The sequence below is a fragment of the Lucilia sericata genome, unplaced genomic scaffold (assembly GCF_015586225.1).
Source record: "Lucilia sericata isolate MDLA Ls3-8-SP2 unplaced genomic scaffold, ASM1558622v1 Contig000022F_arrow, whole genome shotgun sequence".
Classification (NCBI taxonomy): Eukaryota; Metazoa; Arthropoda; class Insecta; order Diptera; family Calliphoridae; genus Lucilia; species Lucilia sericata.
The window spans coordinates 535,126-559,534 of NW_023994060.1; the positions used below are offsets into that span (position 1 = coordinate 535,126).

Sequence of the window (24,409 nt, forward strand, 5' to 3'; positions counted from 1 at the left end):
TAAATAAAAAATGGCTGTTTATTTACCGCTATTTCATATGTCATATTTTAAGAAATGATTTGCAGGAAAAATTGTGTTAAAGTATAGTTTTAGTGAAAATATAAAAGTTATTGTTTTATTTTACAATATTAAGTGCATTGCATAAAATATTACGAATATAACTAATATTCAGTAAACAACAAGTTAGAAAAGTAAACAATCAATTTGAAAATAGTAAAACTACAAGAAGACTGATGGTGTTCCAATGAAATTTCTTATATGTAAATTTGGAATGAAATCAAGGTCAGTACTATTATTTTCTTAAAATAAGAATGTTTTTGGTGAAAATCATAGTAGTTACAGTACAATAATACATATTGTAATTTGGTTTTTGCAACAGTTCGGAAGTTGTCGATAAGGAAAATGTTTTTACATATTTATTGGTGTCTAGGTGAAGAGGTGGAAACGAAAACAGGAGAAACTTTGCTAGCAGTTGAAGAAACTGCTCCAATCAATGATTTGCACTTTTATTGTTACTCTAGATATCCTGCCAACATAGAACCGATCCTTTTGAGAACTTTTTTATGCGAAACCATATATTGCCGGATAGATTAACCGAAATAGTGAAGCACAAACTCTGATAAATCACTTCCAGAAAGTTTGCCAAACTTAGTCTTATACCAATTTTTTTATTTAGTCTTATACAAATTTATACATAAAAAATTGTTCTCTTAAACTTAATACAAAACCAAATTAATATTCCCTGTGTTCATAAAGTTACCCAGTAGGATTTTGAGTTAACTTAAAACTAACTTATGGTTAACCACAAATGAGTCAGAGGTGACTCAAAAGCTAACCATTTTGCTTATAAAATACTATTCAGTTTTTCAATGTGATGTCATAGGAACGAGTCAGTACTCACTCACTATACATCAGTTTCTGTTAACCAGAAGTTACCTCAAGATGAGTTAGCTTCTAGTGCATAAATAAAAGATCAGCTGTGAGTTACCTGTGCAATTTTCTTATATTTTTATACTATTTTTAACAAATTGTTAGTGATTATAAATGCGTTCTATGTCTTATATTCCTGAAAATGTTAATTTAATAATAATAAATTAATTTTTCATTGCTGAAACAAATTTTCATTTTCATAATTTCATTTTTTCAATACAAATTGTTTGACAAATTTGATACGAGTTTCTATTTTATTTTTTATTTAAAATTTTATTGAAATGTTTGTTCATTTCCTCGATAATTTTTGAGTTACTTTGAAGCTAGTCATAAGAAGTTATCAAAAAGTTAACTTGATTTTTAGTTAACTCACAAAATCCTACAGGGTATCAATGGCTTATTTTGGTAATATTCTTGTTATAAATTATCAATAACTTTGTTAGTCATTTACTAATATGAGGGTATGTGTATAATTAATGAAATAGTTTGAGTTTTCCTTTCGAATAACACCAATAAAATAACATCATTCGAAAATTTTGCCACCAAAATATTTTTTACACTTAAAAAAGTTTTCCAGTTTTTATTATAAAAAAACTAATTTAAATTTTATTCCCATTTAACATTCTCTTAAATTAAGAGCCTTAACAATATATTTTTAGTGCTTTCTTTCAAATTTAAGTTTTCTTTGTAATAAAATTACTTCATTTTGTATGTGTTTAGGGCTGCAAATAAAAAAAAAATATTATTTCTTGTTTTATAAAACGCTTGTTTCTAAAAACTTACAAATTATTAGTTAGACCATTAGCCACAGTAGCTGCTAAATGACTGATATATTTCGGTTGCATTACCAATAAATGCACCATATTACCCAAAGCAAAAGGATATAGAATTCGGGCATAAGGTATTGCTAGTAGTTGCTTCAACATTTTATTTTTACTATCAATATTTGACATTTCAAAAATTGTCCACAGCGAGCGTATAGCTTGAACCAATGCGAATGAAAAGAGTGTAGATTGGGGATATAAATAATAGCAGGATCCAGCAAGAAAGGCAGATAAAATATGATTCCTAACATTAGACCAATAATGTTTACTATTAAACCAACAGTTAGCGAACTGAAATAAAAATAATTTTTAAATATATACTCATGTATGTTAATTAATTTAGTACTTACTCTATAAATTCCAATATAAGCTGCAAATAAAGCCATTGAGCGTACACGAAAGTTTTTTAATTTACCCATAAATTTCGATTGATTTGACATTGGCTTTACTTCACTCATTAGCATTTTAATTATATCCAACGACAGACCCAAAATGAAATATTTTCGCATGCCATCAAATAGATATTGTTTACAGTTACTTCGGGAATGTAACTCACATTTGGAATATTCTTCAATATTTTCCATTGGCTTTGTTTTGGGATTGGGATTTAATAACCAAAATCCTTTAGCATTAAACATTTGTTTGGCATGCAAAATAATGGCGCTGCAGGTCATAAATAAACCGGTTTGAATAATTCTGGAATTGGCGATCGTGCGACTAATAAAATTTTTACGCATAAGGAAAAATGTTTCAAATGCCTTAAAGAAATAAATAAGCAATTATTATTCTGATAAATGTTTTGCAACTAACACTTACACATTGAAATATAGTAGTTTCGTATAAATTAATCACACGATCTGGACCCAAATATAGTATATTGGCCGCCAGAAATGAGGGTATAAACAGAAAGCTGTAGTAACCGAACTGACCACAGATATTTCTTTGAGTATATAAATTTTAAGAAATAAAGTTATTCAATTAACTTAAAAACTCTTTATATATTTGTATACCTTAGCAAGCATATTAGAAAATTGGTTGTATACCCCATGCAAGTGCCCACAACTGAGCAACTCAAATAATACTCCAACGTTTTTTGTAGCTTCTTTTTGTTAATGCTGCGTATTTTAATTAGAGCTGGTAACTACAAATAAACTCTTCGCTCTAAGTATTTTTTTTAAATATGTTTAAAAATTCATACTTACTAAACATACTGGTGCAAAATATTTAAAATTTGATAAAATATATAACAATATATCCTTTTTTAAATGCTGCCTACATGTTGTTGAATGTATTAAATCTTGACAAGTTCGTGGCCGTATATTTTCGTGGAAAAATTTACTAAATGTTGTCATTTTATTGTGTTGTGTTCTAAGCAAAGGTTTTATTCGAACTAAAAATTGAATATTTTTTTGGTGAGTTCATAAATTATACACATAGTATGTTGTTATTCATTAAGTTTTGGAAAACGATACATATTGTTTATTTAAATTCAGTTGAGCTTTTGATTTGAATTAATATTAAGCTGTCGAAGAATGTACTGTATGTATATTATTTTTAATATTTTCCAAAGAGAATTAAAAGAATTTCTTAAGAATAACGGAATTTAATTTCATTTTGCAATTTTATTCTAAAATATTTAATTTACTATAAATACTTTTTAGAACGGATACAAGTAGTTACTCTCTCTCTCTCTGTTCTTTATTTTCACTAACTAAAATAAGCTCTTTTACGTATAAAAACTAAATCAGGGAATTTTTTTTAAATATTTGTATAGAGTTCAAGATTAGTATTAATTAAGTTAGGAGCTGTTGGGGCGACAACAATTTAGGAAATATAAAAACAATACCTTATAAACAATATATCGTCGAACAAAAACAGTCATGTAAAAATTTTAGAAAATTGTAAACATTGGTTTTTAATAATAATTATTACCGATTGATTTACAAATTTATCCATGATTTTAAATTTAAGTTTCCAATATTAAACCCATCTTTGAATACAGTGGTGGTTTTGGAGGTGTTAAGATTATTTGTGTAGTAATTTTTGCCAGAAACAATTTAAAAAATATAAGAAAGCTGCTCGAAATGAGGCGTGATTTCTAATTATTATATATTAATTAAATCAATGGCAGAAAACAAAAACTTCATTTCTTTCTTGGTTTAGTAAAAAAAAACTGTATGTATTACAAAATTATTTTATATATAGGATAAACATAAAACGGAAAATCGAAAAAAAAACAATATTCATAATAAAATTCTAGTTTAGTCAACTTCCTCAACGGTGGGGCCACCACGACCTCCCTGACCGCCTTGTGATTTTTGGCCAGCATCGCCTGCACCATGCATTTTTGACATAATAGGACCACAAACACGTTGACAGTCTTTCAAATGATCTTCAAATTCTTCTTTTTCGGCCAAAGAATTGTTATCCAACCAAGACATTTCCGAGGCGCACTTATCACGCACAGTCGTTTTATCGGCATCGGAGAGTTTACCAGCGGGAGCTTCTTCAACGGCCTAAAATAATGAATTCATTTGATTACAGCGCTTTATAAAACCAAGTTAACAATACTTACTTGTTTGCAGCTGAAAATATATCCCTCCAAGTTGTTACGGGCTTGTACACGTTGTCTTTGCTTTTCATCTTCATCCTTATACTTTTCAGCATCTGATAACATTCTATCGATTTCAGCTTTGGACAAACGACCTTTATCATTTGTAATCGTAATCTTTTCCGATTTACCGGTACTATTGTCCTTAGCCGATACATTTAAAATGCCATCGGCATTCAAATCGAATGTTACCTCAATTTTAGGCACACCTCTGGGTGCGGGTGGAATACCAGTCAAATTGAAAGTACCCAATAAATTGTTGTCTTTAGTCATGGCTCTTTCACCTTCATACACCTGAATGGTAACAGCATTTTGATTGTCACTGTATGTGGTGAAGGTTTGTTGTTGTTTGCAAGGAATGCGAGCATTACGTTCAATCAATTTGGTCATAACGCCACCAGCAGTTTCAATACCCAATGACAGGGGAGTAACATCAACTAGAAGAACATCTTGAATCTGAGAACTGCCTACACCGGTCAGGATAGCAGCTTGGACGGCAGCACCGTAGGCCACAGCTTCATCAGGGTTAATAGATAAATTCAACTGCTTGCCACAGAAGAAATCTTGTAACATTTTCTGGATTTTAGGAATGCGTGTTGAGCCTCCCACCAAAACAACATCATGAATGGTTGATTTGTCCATTTTAGCATCTGCCAAGGCCTTTTCAACAGGAGTCAAAGTGGAACGGAACAAATCCATATTAAGCTCCTCAAAACGAGCTCTGGTGATCTTGGAATAGAAGTCAATACCTTCATGTAAGGCATCAATTTCCAAGGAAGCCTCTGTGCTGGAAGACAAAGTACGCTTAGCTCTTTCACAGGCAGTGCGTAAACGTCTCAAGGCACGAACATTGCCGGATAAATCACGTTTATGCTTGCGCTTAAATTCCTCCACAAAGAAGTTAACCAAACGATTGTCAAAATCTTCGCCACCCAAATGAGTATCACCAGCCGTAGCTTTCACCTCAAACAATGATCCTTCATCAATGGTTAAGATGGAAACATCAAAAGTGCCACCACCCAAATCGAAAATCAATACATTCTTTTCACCCTTTAAGTTCTTATCCAAGCCGTAGGCTAAAGCGGCAGCAGTAGGTTCATTAATAATACGTAGGACATTCAAACCAGCAATGGAACCAGCATCTTTGGTAGCTTGACGTTGGGAATCATTGAAATAGGCCGGTACAGTAATGACAGCATCTGTTACTTTGGCACCCAAATAGACTTCAGCAATTTCACGCATTTTTGTCAACACCATGGAACTGATTTCTTCGGGAGCGAAACGTTTACGCTCTCCCTTGAACTCTACTTCAATTTTAGGCTTGCCACAGTCATTGATCACCTGGAAGGGCCAATGTTTCATATCTTGCTGAGTTTTGGGATCATCGAACTTGCGACCAATTAAACGTTTGGCATCGAAAACGGTATTTTTGGCATTCATGGCAACCTGTTAGGAAACGGATGTTAGATATTAGTTTTGGAAGAGCTGTATATAGTGAATAAAATATTTTTGAAACCTTTGTGATTTGAAAATGATGAATTTGTGAAATTTGTTCGAAATTGAAATCATATAGTTTTGAATAGATTTTAAGTAATTTTCCATTATTAATATAATCTAAGTGTGGCTACGGTGGGTTGGTGTTCCAGTCTGTTACACCGGAGGTTGTGGTTTCAGAGAGCACGGATTTGATGTAGCATACATCCTTCTTTCAAAATGTTATATAAATATCAATTTCAATAGAGGTCATTCTTTATTTATATTTTATAATATTTCTAAATTTAATGTGCATCACATCATTTCACCTACATACGTATTAAAATTTTTTTTTATTATTATTATCGTATTTTTCTAAACATAAACACTAGAGGAAATTGTTTGGATGAACAAATTAAAAAAATATTTATAACCAAAAAAAAAAAAAAACGAGAATATTCCACTTGTTTTTTGCACAACAATTTAAATTTATTCGAGTATGATGTGTGAAGAGTCTTCGAAAGAACATTTCGCATACAACAAACCTCCCACTCATAACGAAAGTCTAAACGTCTTTATCATCATCTACATTAGATGTGAATGCTTTTAATTATAAATTTTATTTTCTATTTAATGAAATAACAATTTTTACGATTCTAATTGATTTAAAATTTTTTATTTCATAAAAAAATTAATATAAATTTTACAATTGTAACAACAAGAACATGTTTGGTTACAACCATTTTTGGTGTAAAATCATTATAACAAGAGAGTGTTATAATTTCAAATATGAACATTTTTAAGTGTTTGACACTATAGGGGATCTACCGGTATAATACGTTTTATGAAGACAATAGTTTTAAAAAGTATTTTATGTTCGGTCATTGAACTGGCACCGAACGCCTAAAAGGTGTAAATTTATTTATTTTTATCTCCTATGACAATGACAGGTAAAGAACTAGTTACAGCAATATCTCAAGAAGTTGTATAGTGTTAAAGGTGGAATTTGTAGCATTCTCAATAGAAGCAGTCCTATTTCCATTTCTACGTATCATTCCTTTAAAGGATTATGTAAGTATGTGTTTATAATTATTTATATCATAAAACATAATCATAAATATATGTACATAAATCTGACAGACAGATATCAGATTTATGTACGAAATTAACATCAATTGACAATTCATATTTAATTCAAACAAATGTCAAATGTATTGCACATCATATCAGTCACTCTAAATCAATCTTACAAATTCGTAATTTTTAATATTATATCTTTTAGTATAAATATGTCTAATATAGAAGTTGAAAACAACAAATCAGACAAACAAAAGCTTGTTCAATGACCATAGAAGTCCAGCCAGTTGTCGTATGTTTGTGAGAAGAGGTCAAGTTAATCTTGATGCTTCAGTTAGTTTCTTTTAATGTTGCTATTGCTGCTGCTAGTGTTGTTGTTAGTTGCTACTGTTTTGTTGTCAACATACATTTTGTCCAAAAAATATGAACAATAAATCAAATGGTGTGAAAAATAATTTTCATCAGTTTGTTGTTTTTTTTTTATTTGCCAAAATAAAAAAATGTACAATATTTATACAAAACTAAATGCAACAAATTACACTTTTAGAATAAATAATGAAGAGTATAGAAAAAATCGAAATCAAAAAAATTAACATTAAATTAAGGAAATTTCAAATTTATGAAAACAAATGTGTTTCATAATTTTTAGTCGAAAAAAATCAGAAAAATATTTACAAAAAAAATTGTTAACACATTTTTTTCGATAATTTGTTTTCGTGTTAAAGTATTTAGAAATGAAAAATATTGCAATTTGAAACAAGAGAATTTGAAATTTTCATATGAACAAATGAATCATTTATTGTTGTTGCTTGGAAATGAGTAGTTTGTATGTAATTGGAATTAAATAAAGTTTCTCTAATATAATTATATATTATCACTAATAAATGCGAGGGGGTCTTAAAAGAATTATGGTTAGTTCAATTAATTATTTAGAAATCATTGCAAATAAGTGGTTAAACATGAATAAACTAATATCTAGAAAATATGCTTCTAGCTGATCAGTCCTAGTTTGGAAAAAAACTACAATAACAACGTTCGATTAGTAATCATATTTCTTACTTAAAATCGTTAATTTTTTTAATGGAATTATTCTGACTGATTTTTAATAAGAAATTAAAGGAGCTCGATTAGTAAATAAGACTCCATTCGATTAAATCAGCAAATCAGAGATCAGTCATATTTTTCATAAGGTATTAAATAGGTTTAGAAAGTTTAGAAAAAATATATTAAATATTTTTAAAAACTGTGATCTAGATCTACATTTACATTTCCGGAAAAAATTTAAAAAATTATATACATATACATATGTATATGTATTTTTAACTCTCAATTATAAAACTGAAATGAATTTTAAATATTGGAATGCAATAATTATTTCCCTTAACGAAGAATTAGTGCATTAAATGATACTTTAAGGAACCAAAACTAGTTGAAATGCTCTAAATAATAGAGATCATAACAGGACCTCACAACGTCAGATGTTATTCCCTTAATTGACACTAAAAAGTTGCAAATATCTTGTTATATTTTTTCGTTACTATATGCTTAAATATATAACGGATAAACGATAACCGGAGATTGAGATTATTGGTCATAAACAGCTTAAGTGACGATTGACTAGACTCCTTTTCCATTCGAATGTTTTTGCAAAATTTTTACTGACACAACTCTTTAATAACAAATTCACACATTATCATTAAAAAATCTAATTGCACGTACCTCGTATAATTTCAATATCCCATGGTTTTATTTTATAATTGATTTATTAAACCAAATATGGATATTACTTTTTTACAACATTGTTTTATGATTTCGTTTTTTTTTGTTAATTTTTTTCCGTTTTAGTTTAGATTGATATTATTTTACCTGATTTTTGGCAGCATCGCCAATTAAACGTTCGGTATCGTTGAATGCAACATAACTGGGTGTTGTACGATTTCCCTGATCATTTGCAATGATCTCAACTTTATTATGTTGCCAAACACCAACACATGAATAAGTAGTACCAAGATCTATACCAATTGCGGGAGCTTTAGCCATTTTGGTTTAAGTCTAGTTTTTATATAATTATCTGTAGATTTTAATCCAAATTATAAATGAGTCTTAATGCTGTCAAATCTCACTGACAATCTAAATTGTATTTAATTTTTTTTTTTCAATAAACTGCACTTTTTTTAATAATTTCAAAGCAACCGCTATTTGAGTTGTTTTTGTAACGTTTCCAACGACGTCCAACGTCAAACTAGTGATTTTTCTAAATGATTCACTAGATTTTATGGCTTGTTTTGTGTGTGTTTTTATAACGCTTTGAAATAAATTGATGTACAATTTTTGCAAAAAATCTACAAAAATTAGAACTCTCTCTTTATTTTTGGGCTAAAATGAGTGAATAATTTTCTACTCAAATTTTTGGTGAAAATTTGCAAAGAAAATGTATTGTATTTTCTTTTTTTATTTATTTGTTTATATTTGAATTTATTCTAGAATTATTGTTTTGTTACTATTTGTATTGCTTTTTTTTAAATAAACAAAAATATAGAAATTATGTTTGGTTTAAAAATAACTTTATTAAAAATATTTTTAATTTCGGCCATCTACAATTATGGCGTATAATTGATGTCGTGGGTGATCGCCATGACGTATTCGCCTGTCTGTCTATACGTGTTTATGCCGGTGATTTGTAGGTTAAATATTTAATTCATTCACTTACTTATCTCTTACCCTTCTTCTTTTTCTTTTGACCATCTGGCCAAGCAAAGCCGCGAGATTTTAAAACATCCTATAAATAGATATTAAAAATAGTTTGATGTGTAATTTAATTTATTAGTTTATCAATTTTAGTTTTTTCACCTGTACATTATGACAGACATAATAGGCATTTTCCATGGCTGCATCATTAAATATATCACAACCTAATGATTTGCCTCCCGAACTTTTTTTCTTGCTGCCACCCTCCTTCTTTTTTTTGTCATCGCCTTCGCCACTGCCGCCATTGCTGGATGTTGAGTCTTTACTATTGCGTTTTTTACGTCCCTTTGGAGCCATAGCTTAGTTTTAAATTAATAATTCCATATAAAATGTCAATTTGCAGGAGTTTTTAAAACATCCTCTTATGTTTACATAAAAAATGTTGTCTAGTGAATAATATATTGATTTAATAGTTAGCGGTAACCCCGGTAACTATGTAAGTCTTAGGATTGCCAATCAAAAAAAATAATACATTTATATACGTTTCAAATTTCAACATTTCCATATTGCTAGAATTATGAGATCAATTCTTTACTTGCAATAAAATTAGATCTTAACGAACATTCGCAATAAAATATAGCTAAATTGGAAAATGTCGATAGAAATTCAAAATTGTCTAGTTCATGACATAAGTTTATTTTTATCCCGAAATGAGCATCCTGATAAAGGAAATTATTTCTAAACGCACTTGAAATGTCATGAAATTTCCAAAATTTTCTACTAATAAATAATTTTTTATTATTTTTTTCATTAGAGTAGTAAAATAATTGTAATAAATATTAAACATAACTATTCTTACTTCTAAAATTAATTTGAATTATTTTTTAAAACCTTCAAAGAATTCGGGCCACACTACTGAAGCAATCCATTTGCAATACGACGATACACGTGTATAGACACCCGGCTTTTTGCTGCCACAAAAGTCTCCATACGATATAATACCTACAAGATAATGACGATATGTATTTCGATGCTTACGATGTTCCAAATTTAACTGCAACGGTCCACCCGAATCACCCTGACATGTATCACGATTCTTTTCTAAATCACGACCGCATAGTTGAGTCTCTGTTATGCCATGCGGGGTTTTTTCACTGGGCGGTAAGGATTGTTTGCACTTATGCAAGGGTATTAACGATAGACTTAATTCCGTCAATATGTTAGTGGGAGCTTTGGCAAAACTGGTGGAACCATAGCCCATGGTGAATACACGTTCATAAGGTATATGATCGCTGGTCCATAGTAGTATAGGGCGTACAAATTTTGTAAATCTGAAAAGAGATTTCTTTAAAGTGCTTTAAAAAAGTTTATGCTAAACATAACTTACTCTACCGGTTTTTGTAGCTGAAGTAAAGCTATATCATGATAAGTGGTATTAGAATTGTAACTTGGATGTACTATTATTTCCTTTATGGCACGTCTTTGGGGATTGCTATTACCGGTTTGATCTTTAAGATTTATAATACCCAATTTAACTATAATAGGAGTTTCCCTATATTGAGAAATAAGTAAGAGTACTTACATATGTATGTAATATTAGTTTAAATTTATGTTACTATCTTACCCACTTAAATAGCAACAGTGAGCTGCTGTTATCACAAATAAATCACTTATCAAGCTGCCGCCGCATTTGAATTCAATTTTGTCTTCATTAGACAAAAATCCTATAGCAGCCTGTCAATTAAATTGTTAAAATATTAGTAAATTTTAGGAAATTATATGTTGTATAATAATTATAATTATTAATTGTTATATTTTGTATGAAGGTCTTCGGTGATTCGTTGTTTTCTAAAGCTTCGTTTACACCTATTAAATATTTTACAAAATTGACGTTATCTCTAAATAATCGACATTTTGATTTTTTTAATATTTACTTAAATATAATATATTTTTGCAGTTATCACTTTAGAACGTCTTTATTATTGTATGTTTCAACATTATTTGCAATTACCCAAAAATTGTAAGATCAAACAAATAAATACAAAAATTAGTCGTTACGGCTTTACTGTCAAATATTTGTTAGGTGTGAATGTACCTTAACAATATATGCAAAGGGGAAAATTTTTAGTTATTCTCCGATAGGCTACGAAACTAATCAAAAATGTCTTGTTTTTCGTGAGAAGGATAAACATATGTACCTATGTATATAAGTTTGTCATTCCGTTTGTAATTTGTATAATATAATTTCCGACCCTATAAAGTATATACATATATATTCAGAGTACTTATAGATAGCGGAGTCGATTAAACTATGTCCGTCTGTCTGTCTCTCCTGTAAAATCAGCAAAATCGGTCCGAACTGATACTTTTTGAGTTTTCTATAATATTGAATCTGGAAACATGAAATTGTCATGAATGGTCATCCAAATGGTACTTTGTGTATAATATCCTGATTGAATGAAATTCGTTCTTCATATGGTTTTATACAATATTAAACCTAGAAATATATAACCAGACATATAGAATCCTGATGGAATAAAAATCTATGAGTTAATTTGTGGGTACTTTTTGTTCTTCAAGTGGTACTTTTTGAATCTTTGAAATATAATATTGAAGTCATACGTATACGATCCTAATAGAATGAAAATTTATAAGAATAAACTTTTTGGTTCTTCAATTGGTACTTTTTGAACCTTTCTTAATATTAAACCTAGAAACATAGAATTAAACACGCAGCGTCCTAATTAAGTCTATAAAATGGGACTTTCTGGTACTTTTTCGTTTTCCAACTGATATTTATTGATTTTTTGTAATAAAATACGTACTAATTCTTTTTTAATACACTATGCTGAAGGGTATAAGTGTAATAACCGGTGCAGCCGATACAGACTTCTTACTTGTTTCCTTAAAAATTTTGATAATATTCTTATGAGCATATTATTTTTGTAGAAATTAACATTTGAAATTAATTTTTAAAATCAAATTAAAATTGCAGAATTGATTAAATCTAAAACATTATATTCAAAAACAATATACATATAATAACTTAGGTCTCGCCTATAAAAGGTCTATGTTTGTTATACTTAATCCGAAATAATATAAAAGAAAATAGGTACCTGTTATACACAATTTTTCCTAAAAACTTTTAATTGAAAAAATTAAATAATTTAATTAATTGTTAAATTAAATAATAAATCATCTATTTTACATTATATATAATTAATAATATTATCGGGGGCATTTAAACTGATTTTTGTTTTGTTATTTGATAAAACATTACTAAAATTCGTATTTAATTTTACGTTGTTGTTTTTTGTTAATAAGGTGTGACGTACATTTTGCTTTTAGAAAAAAATCTTAATTAGTTAATTAAATAATTGTTATAGATACTGGTAATATAAATAAACAGATTTGTTTTGGTGATATCGAATTTTTTTTATGTACTAAATAAAAAAAGTCTATTCAACTTTAAAGTTATTAATGAATAGATGCATTGTTATATCTTATTTCCAAAAAAAATTCCATAAATTTGATTTAAGTCAGTCAGTTTTGTCGTTCCTAAACTCAAAATAAATGATAATCTTTATATAGTTATTCTAAACATAACCTGTTAAATTCAGTAGAATAAGATGCCAGCTAATAAATTCGATTTAATTGGTTTTATGCCCCCAGAAAATTCAATTCAAAATATGTGCATAATTTTGCATGAAATCAGTAAAAAGAAATAAACTTTAGTATAATAAATCAGTTAAAATAAACGTGAAAAATTGAATGAAAGTAGTAGGTCACTAAAGTTAAGTACGTTGATACTTCAAGATTTTGTTATAAATTTAAAATGACTTTTAAATTTTATTATTTAATTTTTATATACTTTAATATTATTAAACCATAAATAACATTCGAAAATTTTTAAAACACGTTTAATTGATAAAAGGAAATAAATAATTTATGCACCAAATAACAACTTTGTATTTAAAGGGTCTTATTCATAAACTATTATCAAAGGTTTATAAATCAAATTTTCATAAACTGAACTGATAGATATTTAGTTCATTAACTGGTTATTTAGGGATACACATACTTTAGATATAAAAATACTGGTCACAAAGTTATATTGACTTTCCCAAGTCATGGAAGTAGATCTACTAAATCAGTGAAAATTTCTTATTCCAGTATTAATAAGTGTATATATGTGTATGTATGAAGGTGCCTTATCGCAATTACCTGAAAGTTATCCATTCTTCACACTTCCATGGAATATTGGAAATGTTGAAGATCGATATATTTGAATACCCACTTATTCATAACAACCAAAAAATATAAGTTAAAGTAAAGTATTTGTATCGATCGAAAGTTCTCTTTTAATTTGTTAAATATTGGTTTTTAGATATTCTTTTTTTTTAATGTTTTAAACACTAATACATCTATGTACTTCAACTCGCAATCAACTTTTACCCACCACATTCCTACAAATGTAATTGCTCAATTTTGTTACGATTTACTTTTTTGTTTAAATTACAAATTCAAAATAAAAAAAATGCATTTACATATTTACCATATGAGGGTATTGACCGGGCGCTACAATTGAACGACCATTAAAATCATCATTAACTGATTCCTTTTCGTATTGAATCAAATCTTGTCTACCATGATTTTCAACATCATTATAAATATTATAGAATTTTTGATAGTATTGTGCTTCCGGTGTATATGGTGTGGAGTATTTTAAATTTGTTCGATATTGCAAATGTGGTTTAACAAGATCATCCACACTTAAAGCTTCATGTACCGACCATCCTTTGGAATATTGATATTGATAGACGTCAGGATGAGTGCTTTGATTACTGCTGAAATTGTCATCTGCACCAAATCTACTCTCAAACATGGGAGAGTTAGGATTTACAATGTTACGATTCGGTAGCTGCTGAAGGGTGGAATACTTTTGTGGTGTATTCAAATTTGCCGTGGATTGTCCACCAATTGCTCTTTCTTGGATGTTACGATTCGATTTTGGAAAGTTGGAATAATGTTGTGTTGTAACAACATTTGTAAACGATGGATTATTAATTGCTCTTCCTTGGGAGTAACGATTCGGTAATTGCGTTGTAGAATGTATTGTGGAAAATTGTTGGTTTCCAACCAAATTTGTAGACGACGATGTTCCAACTGATCTTCCTTGGGTTTTACGATTTGATACTGGAAAGTTGGAATATTGTTGAGTTGTAATAACATTTGCAAACGATGGATTATTAATTGCTCTTCCTTGGGAGTTACGATTCGGTAACTGTATGGTGGAATACTGTTGGTTTGTTGCAAAATTTGCAGATGATGGTGTACTAGTTGCTACCAGTTGATGTATGTTAGAAAACTGTTGGTTTGTGGCAAAATTTCCAGACGACGATGTTCCAACTGATCTTTCCTGGATGTTACGATTAGGTAACGGAATGTTGGAATATTGTTGTCTTGTATCAAAATTTACTGATGACGGCGTATCAACAGTTCTAACTTGTGGATTTCGCTTCGGAACCTGTATGGTGGAATATTGTTGGGTTGGAAGAACATTTTTAGACGTTGGTGTTCCAACTGATCTCCCCTGGGTGTTACTTTTCGGTATCGGAATGTTGGAATACTGTTGGGTAGTAACAACATTTGCAAACAATGGAGTATTAAGTGCTCTTTCCTGGATGTTACGCTTCGGTGGTCGTATAGTTGAGTATTGTTGGTTTGTAGCAAAATTTCCTGACGATGGTCTACCGATTTCTTTAACTTGACCCTGCACAATTGTAACACCTCGTAATGCTGATTTGGGATTTCGTCTTACATTTGTGTTATATTGTTTTATTCGGTTTTGGTCTCCTATGGGTCTACTGTTTAATAAATTTTGTTTTTGCACATTATTCGAAATAGTGAATTGATTTTGTGTTAATGGATTTTGATTGACACTATATTGTAATCTTTGATAATTTACAGTTCCTTGATTTCTTTGATTTGAATTTAATATATTTTGTTGTTGCACATTATTCGAAATTGTAAATTGATTTTGTATTAATGGATTTTGATTAGTGTTATATTGTAATTTTGGATAATTTATTGTCTCCCGATTTCTTAAATTTGGACTTTGACCATTCAAATTGAAATTATTTTGTACCTTTGGTGTTTGTATGTAATTGAAGGCATTAAACTGTGTATAAACTTTGTTAAAACTATTAATTATAAATAAATATAATATGATTTTCATTTTATTTTTGTGTGTGTTATTATTGGAATTTTAATAATTTTTTTGTTTATTATAAAATAATATTGATTGAGAAACGTTAAGATAGAATTTCGGCAAGCGACTGTTGCGTCAGTTATCTTATACTCAATATTTATTGTCAAAAAACAAAATATCAATACTTGTTTCAGTCTTTTTTTAATTCTTAACCGAAATTTTTTGAATATATTTAATAATCTACTTATACATATGCATGTATACTTAAATGTTTTATTAATCAATAAATATTTTGAATACAATAGTGGTTAAAAGTGAAGAGTATTTGTTGATACGAATTTTAAATCTAACATCGCTAAAAAATTATTTATTTTTGTGACTTGCTTTTAAAAAAAGTTGTCAAGAATGTATAGAGAGAATTTAATTATACATTCTCAAATAATCTAGTACGAAGGTAGTAAGTTGGTTTTTGAATTATATTATTTCATATGGGCAAATCCATACGATTGTATGTGACGTTCATACGCCTTCAGAGTGATATAGATTTGGTAAAAATGGGAGAACTTGGAAAACAATATTGACATTCTGCTCCATTCTGAGAATAATATATTTGCAAAAGGAATCATCCCATTCGGAATCTTGTTTTCCAAAATATGGATTAAAATATGGCGATATCATATCTGAAGTACATGTAAATATTTACGAAAATCTGCGAATTCTGTAGGTGTATATTTTTGTTTTAATTTCTTACACTATGGGACATATTTTTCATTCGTAATCCATAATTTTTAAATAAGAAAAAAATGAATATAATTTTATAATGAACATTTTTGAATATCGTACGTGACACATGTGATACATTTTTCTCCTGAATTTTTTTAGGTTATAAAATATATATTTTGGAAATATATGCACACACACACACCTCAACAAATAAAAAGGAGTAGGAAAGTGCAGTCGGACATGTCCTATATACATGTTTAAGCAATTTATAGATAAAATTAAAAAACAAAAGTTATATGGCGACTAGGGTCAAATATGGACCGATCCTCATAAAATTTTGGGGTGGGATTTTTATTCATATAAAACTTATTTGTGCCAAATTTTATTATAATACTAGTGCTTATATGTGAGTTATGGACGTTTAAGTGTTTTTCTGAAATTAAACTTTGAATGGAACTAGGGTCAAATGAGGCCCATTCGTTATGAAAATCGTCATAATTTTGGAAGGAATAGTATTATAATTAACAGAATTATGAGCTAAAAAGTGATATTTGCGTGTCCGTTTGTATGGGGACCAGGTGTAAAAATAGACCGATTTCAAAAATTTTCAACAGTCTTCGTCGGTGCTATAAAGATCATATACCTGAGTTAGTTGTTTTGAAATTATGGACAATGATTTTTTAGGATCTTTATAGAATTTCTATAAGATTTATTATACTTATTCATACATACCTACAACACCTGCCGTGTTGGTATTATTTCAGGGTAGTATTTTTACACTATATTGCCATCGGTGTGTATTCTAACACGCCGGTCCATGTACAAGAACTTTGCTCAATTACTCGAGCTATCTAATTTCTGACCATTGCTGCCCAGTTGCTTAACTTCTGAGATGCAAAAACATCTTAAACACGCATGGTTGTGTGGTTGTGAGATAGACTCACATAGGCCTCTACAATAACCAGAACAAGACAGAATCCGAAACTTTGCTCTGTGTGTTATCGGTTCTTGTGGTATCAGGTTAAAAGGCCAAGGATACATTTCACACTACCAGCTTATAATCCCGGCAGACTGGAGGTATTGCTGGGACCTCTTTTCCCCGGATTGTAATAACAACAAATGGGGAAGATTATCAAGCCCTGTGGACAGTCAAATTGGCTAAAGTTATGGGAGTATATGATCTCTCAGGTGGACTAAACTGTCGAAACGAAATAAATATGATATGATTACATAGTCAAATTCCTTAAAATAATTTCACATTTGGCAGTTCAAAGCAGGGTAAATATCGGTTATATATATATATTTTTATTGTAAATAAATATATTTAAAATTATGGATATCCAATAAAAGTTTAAGAAACTCTGTCTGGAATCTGAGACATCATTAAAGTAAATCACGGTCAATGTTGTCTAAAATATTAACGCAAATTTTGTTTTTGTTTTTTTTTGTTTCTGCACATTTTATTACAAAATATCAACATTATTTGGGTTTCTATTTCGTCACAAACTTTTTGGGGTTCACAAACCCAATTTGTTGATTTTACGAATTTTATTTTGTATTTACTGCTTTGTTTTGTTTAACATAAGAGAGCTTTCACTATCGTATAAACAAATGTATTGTTTTATTGCTATTTTTTTCAGTGTTCCATGGTATAGTCGTTTGAGTTTAGCGGAGCTTAGACAAACATAAGCTTAACCGTGGCTACACACACGTTTCATTCAAATATTGACACATTCTGGACATTAGTGCGAGTACCTCAAATTCAGTTTATACTTAGCTTTAGCTATACGCTATTTACTCACTAGCAATGTACATTATTGTATGGAAATTGAATAAATATAATTAAAAATTCAAAACTCAAGAAACAATTTTTTTAAAAATCTATTCGAAAGACAAAACGACACAGATACAATAACTAAAGTGTAAAGCTTGTTTAGTTTCAGTTTAACTTTCGGCCGAGTAAATTATCAATGAACTTTTAAAACACTAGACGTGCGTAAACGTTAAAACAAATAATTAAAATGGTGGCTCCTAGCAAAGTGTTTACCAGTCCTTTAAAATGTTATCACTGCTCACAGTCCATATTACATCCGGGAGTAGGCTGTGTTCGAAATTTTCTAGATAATCTCTTACATCATGGTTTATCCGGTTTGAAATATTTTTCTCCTTTATTGATAGTGAGTCAAACGTTAGAATATTGTGTTAAACTATTGTCATTTGCTAAGTGTGTGATTTCTTCGTTTCAGACTCCTTTAGTGATGAAATATAAAACGATGAATCGAGAACTATTTGTAAATACCCTAAAATATTATTTGCAAACTGTATGTTCGGCTTCAATGGCTACCTCAAGTGTGTTTCTAATGATTTGTTGTCTAAGGTTAGCAATCATACATAATTAAAATTTATACAAATTAATTTCAAATACTATATAGTATTCTAATTCGGCGTGAAAGCATAATTTTAAAACGTCTGGTTAGAAGACCTAGATAAATTTTACATTAGTCATATGAATTTAAGGAAATCAAAAGAAAAGAATTTAAATTACTTAAGTATTTGTGAGTTTTTTTTTTTTTTATTAATTGTCATAAGAACTTTATAATAGTGTCAGAATACTAACAAAACAGATTTTTCTGTAATTTCGAGAGGTGCAAATTGAATATTTAATATAATGCTGCAATGCATCAGAACAACTATTGTAATAATCTTTATATGATCTATATACTTATGTATTATTTTTAAACGGCCATTTTTTAACGTTGCTATTTATTATACTAAAAATGAAAATTTGTATTTTGATTTCGTTATTCCACAAATTTTTGATGTTCTTGTTTTTTTTTGAAATTTTTGGTTCCCTGTTAAATATCGTATCAGGAATGAAAAATTTTAATTTTGAAATAGTACTTTGAATAGTACTTTTTATGTATTAAAACTACTAAATAGGATTTGGACTTTTTCTATTGACTCCTTTAAAGACTAATATGTATATGGATTAGACAAGGCTATGGACTAGTATATTGGCTAGTCTATTGAATAATCTATGGACTAGTCTAGGACTATGATTTGTCCTAAAATTTAATACTTATTTCTCTGGAAAAGGTTTCAAAGTCGCTAATAAATTTTAATTTTTTATAAATATAACATGCAATATTTCCCTTGTGATTAGGTTTAGTACAAGTTTATAATATTTTATAATTTAATTTTACAACCGACCAGGTTCGTCATAGAATGTCTGATTTGCATATAAATTTGTTATATACATTTTTTTAAAAACGTCTTTAAAATGTAAATAAATTTTAATTACATCAAAATTATATATATTTTTTTCTTTAGAAATTACCTTGGAAACTTTCGTACTTATACCACTCTATTTTTACCGACCGTACTTGGTCTGCAGTTCTGTTGGTTTTTTCCGTCGCGAGTAATGAAATTATTTACAACTGCAACATCACAAACTGTAAGACATTAAGAAAGTAATTGTACACATGTATTCCATGTAATTTACAAATCAAAATTTAAACTCTTGAACTTGCTTCTCCTCTAACCCTTAGATACTAGAAGGTCTTTTACGGCAAAATGCAAACAAATTCACGCATTTAATTTTGCATTCACCCATGGTGCAAACAATATTATTTATGTTAAATAGTGCCATTATTTTACACTATAAACGAAAAAATATTTACAAAGATTATTGGTTTATTCAACCGTATGAAAAAATGGAAGTAACAAGAAATGAAGAGGACAAGGACGTTCTGGCTAATGACGAAAATGAAAATGTTGAAGTTGCATATAATAAGAAATGCCAAACAAAATGTGTGCATAATAATATAACATGTCTGAAATTTTTATTGGATGGTATAAAATCGTATTTAGTTTATGGCATACCTTTAGATTTGTTATCCATGTTAATAAGAGGTAAAATACCGAGAGGAACTCGGGGTTTTACACAAAAAGCTATAGAGAAATTTAAGACCTTTAGACCTAATATGACGGGATTTTTTATATCATATGTCGGAATTTATCGGGTAAGTTTAAGACAAATTTTGTCAAATATATATTATAATTTTACTGTTAATTTTTATCTCAGTTATCTGCCTGTTTGTTGCATAAATATTATGGTCATTTAACTCCCGATCTGCAACATTTGCTGTCAGCTTTCTTAGGCGGCTTTTCGTATGTGTGCTCTCAACGAGTTAATTTATTATATTTCTCCTTGGTCCTATCAATTCAACAGTTGTGGCAACAGTTTTGTACCAGTATTAAAACTAATAAAAAGACGGGTAAACGAACTAATTTGGTTTTGTGGATTTTAAAGAGTGCTCCCATGTCTCAAATAATATTTTGCATTAACTGCGGCTATTTAGTGCATAATTATATTTTAAATTATCATTTGGTGAATAGTTTGGCGAAAGGGTTTCTGGATGCTCTTACTTGTAACAGGTTAGTATGGAATTAGCTAATAAAAATAAAAAAGAACAAATTAAGTGATATTGTGACGTATACGATAATTTTACATATACATATGTATGTACATATGTACACTACGCTCTATTACTACGTGGTATCCAGAAGTGTTCTAATAACGAAAACTTTAGTTCGATTTTCTGAAAACTTTCTGAAAGAAATTTATAGGATTTTTTACAGTTTAATCTACATGTTTTGGTATTAATTTGGAAGAGGGATAAACCGAATCGAATTAAGCAAAAAATTGTGTAAAAGTCTGAATTTCATTACATAACTTAATTTGATTACTTAAATTGTTTTAAAACTAAAACTAAACTAAAAGTAAAAGGCTTATTAAGATAAAAAATGTATCGATCTGGGATTATGTTTCGAAATTTCCAAATTTTGGTATAGTCTTTTATTATAAATAATGTATACTTAAATAACTAATTAATTATTCATTAACAACAAACTTTATTTATTTCCTAAATTTCAGAATCAAAAATATCCGAGATACTTTAATAAAAAACGATCTGCCGACCTTAATTAATATAGCGGAATCTAATTCCATAAGAAAATTTCTTTAGTAATTTAAATTTACATATCATTAGTGTATTATAACAGTTAAAACCAAGATTACCGATTATTTGTTTACGTTTATTACAAGAGCTGAAAGAAACTAACAAAATTCCAACAAATTTGACATGCATAAACATGTCCATCAACTAAAAAAAAACAAACAAACAAAACACAAGAAGATAGTAATAATAAATTTGATTGACTATTATTCGTACAATTTTATTTTATAAGAATAATAAAGACCAAATGATATTTGTTAAGTTAAATATATTTTTCATAGTGTATAATTTATTAGTTAGACCAATGCCCGGTAAGTTGTTAGTCCCCTAAAAAGGAACAATATAAATTGATTTATATATTATATTATTATTAGCTTTAGATGCGCCACAAGTGTATCATTATTATCAAACCACCAGATATACAATGCAAAACGAATGGCCACCAGATATGGAAATTGCCAATGCAGCACCAGTACAGCCACCTTTACCTCAACCGGCCGCCTATTATATAACACCGGTGGCTGTACCAGTTATAAAACCTACATTAGTTATTCCACCAACACCGCCGTCAACAAGCACAACTACTACCACCACCACCTCGACTACAACAACAACTATGAAACCTTTAATGCCCACCAGTATGAAACCGGTATTATTTTTCAAACCTCCCTTAGTGCCTGCAGTATTTCCAAATAAATTATCCAGTGATTTGGACGATGCAACGGCTAATGTAACTCCTTTAAATCCAGCACCAATGTTAAAACCAAATCCTTTTGTTAATCCTCAGGGTAAAAAGATACAATTTTCCTCGAAAAGTGGTGTAGGAAATCCTCTACATACCAATACCTTTAATAAGTTTAATGGACCACAGCGCAAGGAAGAGGGTGCCTTCTGTCGACGCAGTTTTGATGGACGTAGTGGTTATTGTATATTGGCCTATCAGTGTCTGCATGTTATACGTGAATATCGGGTACATGGAACTAAAATTGATATTTGTACCTATCGTAAGAATATACCAGTGATATGTTGTCCCCTGGCAGATAAACATATTGATGATCAGAGAATTAGTGCACAGAGTGAGTAGAAAAATTTAAGTTCTTTAATAAATATGGTTTTATATTCAAAATTTGTCATTAAAAGAATGCCAAGAATATCATGAAGCTGTAAGGGGTATTAAACTGGGTTTACCTCGACATTTGTCGGGTAAAATGTGCGTAGCCAGTATACCCTTAATAGTTGGTGGGGAAATTACCCAAAGAGAAGAGTATCCTCATATGGTATTTTATATGTTTTGCAAAAAAAATGTATATTTATTTATTAAAAAAATCATTTTAGGCCGCTTTGGGGTGGACTCAAAGCGATAAAGAATTGAAATGGGGCTGTGGCGGTACCCTAATCAGTGATTTATTTGTGTTAACGGCAGCTCATTGTGCTACATCAGGAGGGTATGTACATTTATATAACATTTGGAAATATTTTAAAAAAATTTACTTGTGGGAAATTCCACCGAAAAGTCTACATTTGTTACATAACGTCACGCACCAGTAACTACCTACATATGAATATCTTTAGTACCATTCAGTTCGAATGATATCTTCTTTCCCCTAAGTATAGATCTATTTGAGTTCTACATAATAATAAAAAATAATTTTTTCCCAAGATATAGGCAGTTACAAATTCATTTTTAAATATTTTTTTCAGCAAACCCCCCGATATGGTACGTTTGGGTACACAAAATCTAAACCGTACCACCGAAGACCAACAGGATATAAAAATCCTCATTATAATACTTCATCCCAAATATCGTTCCTCTTCATACTATCATGATATAGCACTACTAAAACTCACGAGACGTGTACGTTTTTCACAACACATACAACCAGCATGTCTTTGGCAATTACCCGATCTGGAAATGTCTACTGCTATTGCAACCGGTTGGGGTCGTACCGAATTCTTGGGTCCCAAATCCGATGAATTGCAAAAAGTTGATTTAAACATTATCGATCAGAAAACATGCAAGGAAATCTATCGCAAAGAGAGACGTTTGCCACGTGGTATAATTGAGGGGCAATTTTGCGCTGGCCACTTGGAGGGTGGTAAAGATACATGCCAGGGAGATTCGGGCGGACCATTACATGCAGAATTGCCGGAATTTAATTGTGTTAAATTTATTATTGGCATAACATCGTTTGGTAAATTTTGCGCCGCACCCAATGCACCGGGTGTTTATACGAAAATTTATTCTTATTTGGACTGGATTGAGAAAATTGTATTCAGGGGTTGAATGATTTATGTATATGACAGTAGGAAATAAAAATATTTTATATAGAATAAATGTAAAATATAATTTTTTGTGTGTTTTTAAAGATTTAAGTTAGGAATGACCAATAACATATAAGAAAAAATGATTTTTAATAAATGTTTCTGTGATTTATCGAAAAATGCTTGTTATTTATTTAAAAAATATTAATTGTAATTGATTAAATTATGTTGAACATTTAGCAAATTATATAAAATTGGAACACTAAAACGACAAGACATTTAAATTTAATTTAGGGTCGTAGATTCTTATGCAGACCTATGAATGAACCCCCTGTTTGTTCCCTATCCTATACCTTAAGAATTTTCCATTCTTTAGATATAGGAGATGGAAACAAACATCTAGAGAATAACTGTTTATAATTGGCCTAAAAAATTAATTATTAAAATATCATGAGTTAATTTCAATCCCAAATTATACAAAGTCTTTGAGAAATTTTGAAGATCTTTAATAAATTACATATATCCGTTTATTAAAAAATTATATCAGTAGTATTAACTATTTATAAATATGTACATACATATGTATAAGTTC

The 24,409-nt window shown here is 29.5% G+C and overlaps 6 protein-coding genes across 7 annotated transcripts; 2 read left to right on the forward strand and 4 right to left on the reverse strand.

Moving 5' to 3' along the window:
* Nucleotides 1–55: 55 nt before the first annotated feature.
* LOC119609272 lies at nt 56–21,736 on the forward strand. 2 transcript variants are annotated; one of them, XM_037963995.1, is made up of 6 exons: nt 18,559–18,714; nt 18,784–18,914; nt 19,868–19,991; nt 20,086–20,559; nt 20,622–20,974; nt 21,474–21,736. In XM_037963995.1, exons 1-6 carry the CDS (start codon nt 18,559–18,561, stop codon nt 21,562–21,564), a joined length of 1,329 nt encoding a protein of 442 aa, XP_037819923.1. In that variant the 3' UTR covers nt 21,565–21,736. The 2 variants fall into 2 exon arrangements, with proteins under 2 accessions (XP_037819932.1, XP_037819923.1); XM_037964004.1 differs by lacking the exons at nt 18,559–18,714; nt 18,784–18,914 and adding an exon at nt 56–282.
* On the reverse strand, nt 1,468–3,131 carry LOC119609295. Its single transcript, XM_037964023.1, has 6 exons — nt 2,957–3,131; nt 2,765–2,895; nt 2,571–2,694; nt 2,105–2,512; nt 1,714–2,045; nt 1,468–1,652 (listed from the first exon to the last, which is right to left on the reverse strand). The coding sequence occupies exons 1-6, from the start codon at nt 3,104–3,106 to the stop codon at nt 1,586–1,588; spliced, it is 1,212 nt and encodes a 403-aa protein (XP_037819951.1). The 5' UTR covers nt 3,107–3,131; the 3' UTR covers nt 1,468–1,585.
* On the reverse strand, nt 3,888–9,203 carry LOC119609255 (heat shock 70 kDa protein cognate 2). Its single transcript, XM_037963970.1, has 3 exons — nt 8,782–9,203; nt 4,330–5,811; nt 3,888–4,270 (listed from the first exon to the last, which is right to left on the reverse strand). Exons 1-3 carry the CDS (start codon nt 8,953–8,955, stop codon nt 4,016–4,018), a joined length of 1,911 nt encoding a protein of 636 aa, XP_037819898.1. The 5' UTR covers nt 8,956–9,203; the 3' UTR covers nt 3,888–4,015.
* On the reverse strand, nt 9,589–9,960 carry LOC119609303 (small lysine-rich protein 1). The gene is made up of 2 exons (XM_037964034.1): nt 9,766–9,960; nt 9,589–9,694 (listed from the first exon to the last, which is right to left on the reverse strand). Exons 1-2 carry the CDS (start codon nt 9,958–9,960, stop codon nt 9,626–9,628), a joined length of 264 nt encoding a protein of 87 aa, XP_037819962.1. The 3' UTR covers nt 9,589–9,625.
* Nucleotides 10,383–15,946, reverse strand: LOC119609239. The gene is made up of 4 exons (XM_037963966.1): nt 14,159–15,946; nt 11,228–11,337; nt 10,991–11,155; nt 10,383–10,934 (listed from the first exon to the last, which is right to left on the reverse strand). Exons 1-4 carry the CDS (start codon nt 15,839–15,841, stop codon nt 10,481–10,483), a joined length of 2,412 nt encoding a protein of 803 aa, XP_037819894.1. The 5' UTR covers nt 15,842–15,946; the 3' UTR covers nt 10,383–10,480.
* Nucleotides 21,724–24,266, forward strand: LOC119609263 (serine protease snake). The gene is made up of 5 exons (XM_037963983.1): nt 21,724–21,866; nt 21,930–22,631; nt 22,696–22,832; nt 22,891–23,000; nt 23,257–24,266. The coding sequence occupies exons 1-5, from the start codon at nt 21,803–21,805 to the stop codon at nt 23,837–23,839; spliced, it is 1,596 nt and encodes a 531-aa protein (XP_037819911.1). The 5' UTR covers nt 21,724–21,802; the 3' UTR covers nt 23,840–24,266.
* Nucleotides 24,267–24,409: the final 143 nt, after the last annotated feature.

What these genes read in the sequence shown, in the direction of transcription:
- LOC119609295 (XM_037964023.1), bottom strand. Translation starts at nt 3,106, where the DNA reads ATGACAACATTTAGTAAATTTTTCCACGAAAATATACGGCCACGAACT. An exon ending in AAACTACTATATTTCAATGT is followed by an intron (nt 2,513 to 2,570) that starts GTAAGTGTTAGT and finishes TATTTCTTTAAG; the next exon opens with GCATTTGAAACATTTTTCCT. An exon ending in AATGGTCTAACTAATAATTT is followed by an intron (nt 1,653 to 1,713) that starts GTAAGTTTTTAG and finishes TTTTATTTGCAG; the next exon opens with CCCTAAACACATACAAAATG.
- LOC119609255 (XM_037963970.1), bottom strand. Translation starts at nt 8,955, where the DNA reads ATGGCTAAAGCTCCCGCAATTGGTATAGATCTTGGTACTACTTATTCA. An exon ending in GCGATGCTGCCAAAAATCAG is followed by an intron (nt 5,812 to 8,781) that starts GTAAAATAATAT and finishes GTTTCCTAACAG; the next exon opens with GTTGCCATGAATGCCAAAAA. An exon ending in ATATTTTCAGCTGCAAACAA is followed by an intron (nt 4,271 to 4,329) that starts GTAAGTATTGTT and finishes TCATTATTTTAG; the next exon opens with GCCGTTGAAGAAGCTCCCGC.
- LOC119609303 (XM_037964034.1), bottom strand. Translation starts at nt 9,960, where the DNA reads ATGGCTCCAAAGGGACGTAAAAAACGCAATAGTAAAGACTCAACATCC. An exon ending in ATGTCTGTCATAATGTACAG is followed by an intron (nt 9,695 to 9,765) that starts GTGAAAAAACTA and finishes ATCTATTTATAG; the next exon opens with GATGTTTTAAAATCTCGCGG.
- LOC119609239 (XM_037963966.1), bottom strand. Translation starts at nt 15,841, where the DNA reads ATGAAAATCATATTATATTTATTTATAATTAATAGTTTTAACAAAGTT. An exon ending in CCGGTCAATACCCTCATATG is followed by an intron (nt 11,338 to 14,158) that starts GTAAATATGTAA and finishes TTTAATTGACAG; the next exon opens with GCTGCTATAGGATTTTTGTC. An exon ending in CAGCTACAAAAACCGGTAGA is followed by an intron (nt 10,935 to 10,990) that starts GTAAGTTATGTT and finishes ATCTCTTTTCAG; the next exon opens with ATTTACAAAATTTGTACGCC.
- LOC119609272 (XM_037963995.1), top strand. Translation starts at nt 18,559, where the DNA reads ATGGTGGCTCCTAGCAAAGTGTTTACCAGTCCTTTAAAATGTTATCAC. An exon ending in CTAATGATTTGTTGTCTAAG is followed by an intron (nt 18,915 to 19,867) that starts GTTAGCAATCAT and finishes TTTTTTCTTTAG; the next exon opens with AAATTACCTTGGAAACTTTC. An exon ending in GATGCTCTTACTTGTAACAG is followed by an intron (nt 20,975 to 21,473) that starts GTTAGTATGGAA and finishes CCTAAATTTCAG; the next exon opens with AATCAAAAATATCCGAGATA.
- LOC119609263 (XM_037963983.1), top strand. Translation starts at nt 21,803, where the DNA reads ATGATATTTGTTAAGTTAAATATATTTTTCATAGTGTATAATTTATTA. An exon ending in TCAGAGAATTAGTGCACAGA is followed by an intron (nt 22,632 to 22,695) that starts GTGAGTAGAAAA and finishes TGTCATTAAAAG; the next exon opens with AATGCCAAGAATATCATGAA. An exon ending in GAGAAGAGTATCCTCATATG is followed by an intron (nt 22,833 to 22,890) that starts GTATTTTATATG and finishes AAATCATTTTAG; the next exon opens with GCCGCTTTGGGGTGGACTCA.